Here is a 7312-nt window from a genome sequence, read left to right on the forward strand (position 1 = left end):
AAGGGACATCGCTTAATCCCATGCGAATGTGGAGGAAAGGATTAGCCTCATGAATATAGGGAGGCAAGGATTAGCGTCATGCAAACAGGAAACCAAGGATTAGCCTTATGGAGTCAAGGATTAGACTCATGCAACTAGGGAGGCAGGGATTAGCCTCATGCAAGTATGAAGGCAAGGATTAGCCTCACGCAAGTAGGGAGGCAAGGATTAGACTCATGCAAGTATGGAGGCAAGGATTAGCCTCATGCAAATATGGAGTCAAGGATTAGACTCATGCAAATATGGAGTCAAGGATTAGACTCATGCAAATATGGAGGCAAGGACTAGCCTCATGCAAGTGGGGAGGCAGGGATTAGCCTCATACAAACATGGAGTCAGGGATTAAACTCATGCAAATAGGGAGGCAGGGATTATCCTCATGCAAGTACGGAGGTAAGGATTAGCCTCATGTAAGTACGGAGGCAAGGATTAGCCTCATGCAAATACGGAGACAAGGATTAGCCTCATGCAAATACGGAGTAAGGGATTAGACTTATGCAAACATGGAGTCAGGTATTAGACTCATGCAGGTAGGGAGGCAAGGATTAGACTCATGAAAATATGGAGGCAAGGATTAGCCTTATGCAAATATGGAGTCAAGGATTAGACTCATGCAAATATGGAGTCAAGGATAAGACTCATGTAGATAGGGGGAAAGGTATTAGTCTCATGCAAAGAGCGAGCAGTGAATAAGAGTAGTGTATGTCTTAGGTGGAGATGTATCCGATGTCTGATGGCCTGATTGATAGTGAATTATATTTGTGTATAAATATTTTGCGAGTGCTATCGTTACGTCAAATGCACCTGCGTTCAAAGAAAAGTTGTAAGTTTGGTGAGGGGAGGTTGGTTCTTGCTTCGTCTGCCGTCCTTGCTCTGCTTCATTCTGAAAGCCTTTCGAGTTCCCCTGGGTGATACCTGACTATTATGGAAGTAGAGCTTTCGAAAATATGCAGTATTTGAAAAATAGAGTTGTTTTAGAAACATATTGATATATCAAGTAATTTTGATGAACTAGTGACTGTAACACGTCTCAAAGACATTGCAATTCTCTTATGGAATTTTGAGGGTCCTCCTCAAAATTCTGCCCCAGTTTGGTAGATGATCATTTAGCTGTTTGCGGATAATAGGCCTTGCTAAAACTTCTTCGGAGTTTTGAGAATCCTTCTCAAAATTTTGCCCCAGTTTCTTAACTGATTACTGACCGTCTTACGCATGTTGGCGTTGGCCGGACTTGCTCCGGAATTTTGAGGACCCTCCACAAAATTCTGCCCAGTTTCTGATCTTGGGGGGGAATGAAAATTTTATTATAATATGACCGAACCTATAAGGCTATCTACGTATCCCCTTTTAAACGGGAATCAGGTCAAGCGTAGTTCAATTAAATCAAGTGGGAAATGTACATAATCTAAGCATAATATCTCTTGACTGTGTCTGAATTGATTGGTTTTGGCCAAACTTCTCCATCCATTTCTACAAGTATGAGTGATCCTCATGTTAGTACTCTGTGAACCATGTACGGGCCTTGCCAGTTGGGAGAGAATTTCCCTTTTGCTTCATCTTGATGTGGGAAGATTTTCTTCAATACAAGCTGCTTTGGTGCGAACTGTCTTGGTTTGACTCTTTTGTTGAAAGCTCTGGACATTCTGTTCTGATAAAGTTGGTCGTGACATACTGTGTTCATCTCCTTTCCATCGATAAGGGCCAATTGCTCATAGCGACTCCTTATCCAATCTACATTGCTGAGTTCAGCTTCCTGTATAACTCTTAAAGGAGGAATCTCTACCTCGGCTGGAATGACAGCCTCAGTACCATAAACCAACATGTAGGGAGTTGGCCCGGTTGATGTGAGAACCGTGGTGTTGTACCCCAATAGAGCAGAAGGTAGCTTCTCATGCCATTGTTTGTGGTTTTCTACCATTTTCCTTAGTAACTTTTTGATGTTTTTGTTGGCGGCTTCTACGGCTCCATTCATCTACGGTCCATAGGCTGTGGAATTCTTGTGCTTGATTTTGAAAGCTTCATGCATAGCTTTCATCAGATCATTGTTGAGATTGGCGGCATTATCAGTAATAATGGACTTGGGAACTCCAAATTGGCAAACAATACGATCCTTGACAAAATCTGCGACGACTTTCTTTGTCACAGCTTTGTAAGATGCAGCCTCTACCCATTTTGTGAAGTAATAAATGGCTACTAGAATGCACCTGTGTCTGTTTGAAGCGGTGATCTCAATTGGACCAATAACATCCATTACCCAAGCGGCGAATGGCCAAGGTGAGCTTGTTGCATTGAGCTCGTTTGTAGCACTTTTATCATATCGGCATGTACTTGACATTGAAAGCATTTGCGGACATACTGAATGCAATCCGTCTCCATGGTCATCCAAAAGTAACCTGCCCTGAGTATCTTCTTTGCCAAGACAAAACCATTCATGTGTGGACCACAGGTCCCACTATGCACATTCTCAAGTAGCTTAAAAGCTTCGTTCACGTTGGTATATCTTAGTAATCCCATATTGGGGGTTCTTCTATACAGGTTTCCTCCATTGTGGAAGAGGTGACTGGACAATCTCTGGAGTGTGCGTTTCTAAGAGTGATTTGCATGCTCCGGGTATTCTCCTTTTGATAAGTACTCCTTTATGTCATGGAACCAAGGCATTCCATCTTCTTCTTCCTCGACATGGGCACAATATGCCGTCTAATTATGGATCCTTACTGGAATGGGATCAATGTAGTTCTTGTCTGGATGTTGTATCATAGATGACAAAGTGGCCAATACGTCGGCAAACTCATTCTGAACTCTGGGCACATGGCAGAATTCTATCTTTGCAAACCTCTTTCTCAATTTCTGCACGTGGTGCAGATATGGCAATATCTTGGAATTCTTGGTGGCCCACTCTCATTTTACCTAGTGCAAAAGCAAATCTAAATCACCAATAACCAACAACTCCTAAATGTTCATATCGACTGCCATGTTGAGCCCTAGTATGCAGGCTTCATATTTTGCCATGTTGTTAGTGCAGGGAAATCTGAGTTTAGCAGATACCACATAATGCTGACCCGTTTCTAATGCCAAAATATCTCCAATGCCTACTCCTTTGAAATTTTGTGGCTCCGTCAAAGAACATCCTCCAACCGTCATATTCTTAAGTAATGTCTTCTCCTACGAATGATACTTTTTCATCAAGAAAATACATTTTCAAGGGTTCGTATTCTCCTTCCACCGGATTTTTAGCAAGGTGATCTGCCAATGATTATCCTTTGACCGCCTTTTGAGTTACATAGATGATATCGAACTCTCTTAGCAGTATCTACCATTTTGCCAACTTTCTAGTCGGCATGGGTTTCTGAAATATGTACTTTAAAGGATCCATCCTGGATATGAGGTATGTAGTATAGGCACAGAAGTAATGCCTCAACTTCTGGGCCGTCCAGGTCAAAGCACAGCAAGTGCATTCGAGCAGAGAATACCGTGCTTTATAAGGTGTAAACTTCTTACTCAAGTAATATATGGCTTGCTCCTTTCTTCCTCTCTCATCATGTTGTCCCAGAACACATCCGAAAGCTCCATCCAATACAGACAAATAGAGTAGCAAAGGTCGTCCTGGTTCTAGTGGGACCAGAACTGGTGGTGTGGACAGGTACTCCTTGATCTTATCAAAAACTTTATGACAATCCTCAATCCAACTTGTCTCGGCATCTTTCCTCAGCATCTTGAAGATGGGTTCACATATGACTGTGGATTGTGCTATGAATCAACTGATGTAGTTGAGTCGTCCTAGGAAGCACATCATATCCTTTTTGCTCTTAGGTGATGGTAACTCCTGAATAGCATTGACTTTAGATGGATCCAGCTCGATCCCCCGACGAGTGACAATGAATCCTAGCAACTTTCTTGCGGGAACCTCGAATGCACACTTTGCGGGGTTCAACTTCAAATTTTACCTGCTTAGCCTGTCGAAGAACTTTCTTAGGTCCTCTATGTGATCTGCAGCCCTCTTGGAGTTGATAATGACATCGTCCACATACACCTCTATTTCTTTGTGTATCATATCATAGAAGATGGTTGTCATGGCTCTCATGTTAGTGGCCCCAGCATTCTTCAGAACAAATGGCATCATCTTGTAACAATATACACCCTATGGTATAATAAAAGATGTCTTCTCTGTGTCTTCTTCATCCATCAAAATCTGATGATAACCCGTGAAGCAATCTACAAAGGATTGGAGTTCATGCTTGGCGCAGTTATCGATCAGGATGTGTATATTTGGTAGTGGGAAGTCGTCATTAGGACTTGTTCTGTTTAAATCTCGGTAGTCAACACATACCTAGACCAAAAATAGATCCTTCAGCCCAACTAGTGCTTCTTCTTCTGCAGTTCCCCATATTGTATCAGCCTGATGAAAAGCCTGTTCCAAACGTGGCACCGGTTGCTCAAGATGGTAACATGGTCCATACCATGGAGGCGACCAATCCCGATACTCTTTCCATGTATATTGGTATCCGAGCCCAAATGTGGTACTATGATTTTTCAGCTGTATTGGCTTGGTGATACCTTGGAGGTTCTTTCCCAACCCTTTGCTGGGTTCATATCCGGAACATGCTAGTATGCTTTCTATCTTGTTACTGCACTACTTATCCTTCTCGACGGCATTGACCTGTTTGATGTGATGATAGGTTTCCCCTTCTAGCCTTCTTCTATGTCCAATGGTTGGGATGGTTTGGCTAGTGTAGATGGGGTTACTTCCATCTCCATGAATGATTACCTCTTGGTGGTTCCATTCAAATTTCATGGCTTTATGTAGTGTGGAAGGCACGGCTCTAGCAGCATGGATCCATGGATGGCCCAACAAAAGATTATATGAGGCTAGTATGTCAAGCACATGGAATTCAACGTCGAACCAAGTTGGACCCATCTGCAAGCAAAGGTTGATTTACCCGATCGTGGCCCTCTAGGACCCATCAAAAGCCTTCGCATTCATGCTTCCTGTTCGTATTTCATGGAAACCTTTGTCCAACCTTTTCAAGGTGTCCAATGGAGAAATATTTAAGCTCGAACCTCCATCAACCAGGACCCTGGCAATGAACTTGTCTTCAAATTGTACTGTGATATGCGGCGCTCGATTGTGATTCAAGCCTTCGGGCGGTAGCTCATCTTCGTGGAAGATAATCTTATAGCTCTCCAACACTTGACTGACCATATTGGCCATTTCTCCACTGGTGATGTTATTGGGTACATAAGCCTCGCTCAACACTTTCGTTAAAGCGTTCTTGTGTCCCTCTGAATTCTGCAATAGTGACAGGATAGATATCTAAGTAGAGACTTTGTTCAGATGGTTAACAACAGAGTACTCCTTTGCCTGCACTTTTCTCCACAGGTCATCCAGCCTGGTCTTAATGATAGGCTGCCTAGTAGTGGCCTCCTTACTTGAACCTCGCAGGTGTATAGACTCTTCCAGTTCTGGTCATCCCTTGTGTAGCGTCAGATTCCTCTACCCTGGTTTTCCCTTTCCGCCTAGCCTCGACAACATAATCCCAAGGTATTGCCTTTGAGTTGAATGAAGGTGTGGTTGATACCATCATAGTAAAAGGTATGACCACCTCTACTTCAAATGGAGCAGAGGTGGCTGTGGGTGGAGCCACTTCTACTTCGAGCGAAACTGATGCGGTTACCTCAACATCGATTGGTGCCTGAGTTTGAACCACAATAGGAGTAAATGTGACTGCAATATTGAAGTCATCGCCTTCTCGAATAAGCCCGATCGACCCCTCAAGGTCCCATTCTTCATTTATCTCTATCACATGTACACCATCACCTCTGTGATCAGGGAGGGGATTGTTGCGGACATTAGGTACGGCTACCTTTGCTTGTATGGCCTTGTTGTCAATGAGTGTCTGGATCTTATCCTTCAATGTTCGGCACTCAGCGGTGGTGTGCCCTTTCATACCGGAATGGTACGTACAGGTTTTGTTTAGATTGACCCATTGGGATGGATTTTCCAAAGCCATAGCAGGAACATGAGTGATGTAGCCGGCGGCTTTCAACCTTTCATATAATTGGTCGATGGGCTTAGCAATGGTGGTGTATTATCTGGGTGGCTTGCGGTCGAAATTGGGTCTTGGTCATGGATAATTTTGGCGAGCTGGGGTGATTGGAAGTGGGATGGCTGGGAGTTGTAGGTGTGATGGACATAGGTTGGTTGGGAATATCTGGGAGATGAAGGCTGATATGTAGGCGGTGATTCTTGGTATATGGGTGGAGGTGATTTATAAGTAGGTGGAGGTGTTTGATATGTAGGTGGAGGTGTTTGATAAGTTAGTGGAGATTTTGGGCCCAGGGCCACCATTACTACCCCAACATCTCTCTTCTTCGATATTCCACCTGATTGTAGTGCCTTATTTGTGGCCTGCAGTGCCTCAAAATTTGTTACCATCCCGCTCTTGATTCCTTACTATATCCTTTCTCCGAGCTTGATGATATCAGAGAATTTGTGATTTTCGATGACCATCAACCTCTCATAATATTGTGAATCATGTGCCCTAACGAAGAATTTATTCATTTGTTCTTCGTTTAAAGATGGTCTGACCTTGGTTGCTTCTGTCCTCCAATGAGTAGCATATTCGCGGAAAGTTTCAATAGGTTTCTTCTTGAGATTCTGAATGTAAAAGACATCCGATGCATTCTCTATGTTAAACCTAAATCGGTCCATGAACTCTGACACCATGTTCACTCAATTAGCCCATTTCTTAGGATTCTGGCTGATATACCAAGACAAAGAATTCCCAGTAAGGCTCCTCATAAAGAGCTTCATCCGAATCTTTTCATCTTTCCCGACCCCGACAAGCTTGTCACAATAGGTCCTTATATGAACCATCGGATCACCTGTACCATCGAACATTTCAAACTTGGGAGGTTTGTACCCCTCTAGCAGTTCGGCATCCGACTGTATACGTAGATCTTCATAGTTCAAACCCTCTATTCCTCTGTCGCCTTCAAACCCTTGAACTCGGCTTGTTAACAGTTTGAGTTCTTCAGCCATGTTTTTAATGAGCAAGTCATTCTCGAAAGATTCTGGTGTATATGAGATTGGTTGCGTAGAGTGAGGTACAGTTTCCACATATATAGGGTTGCTTTGATGGGTGCCAGGAACTTAGGTGTAGTGATGGTCATTGGTGAAGTTTTTTAGATCGAGAATGAGTGGTGGTGTATTTTGGGGAGTGTGGTAAGTGGTGGTCGGTGGGTACAGAATTGGTTGATGATGATGTTGTAGTGG

General features: G+C 43.3%; 1 protein-coding gene across 1 annotated transcript; it reads right to left on the reverse strand.

Annotated features, from left to right (window-relative positions):
* Positions 1-1528: 1528 nt before the first annotated feature.
* LOC138889614 (uncharacterized) lies at positions 1529-1957 on the reverse strand. Its single transcript, XM_070172944.1, has one exon. It carries the CDS (start codon positions 1955-1957, stop codon positions 1529-1531), a length of 429 nt encoding a protein of 142 aa, XP_070029045.1.
* Positions 1958-7312: the final 5355 nt, after the last annotated feature.

Source organism: Nicotiana sylvestris, chromosome 4 (genome assembly GCF_000393655.2).
Source record: "Nicotiana sylvestris chromosome 4, ASM39365v2, whole genome shotgun sequence".
Taxonomy (NCBI): domain Eukaryota; kingdom Viridiplantae; phylum Streptophyta; class Magnoliopsida; order Solanales; family Solanaceae; genus Nicotiana; species Nicotiana sylvestris.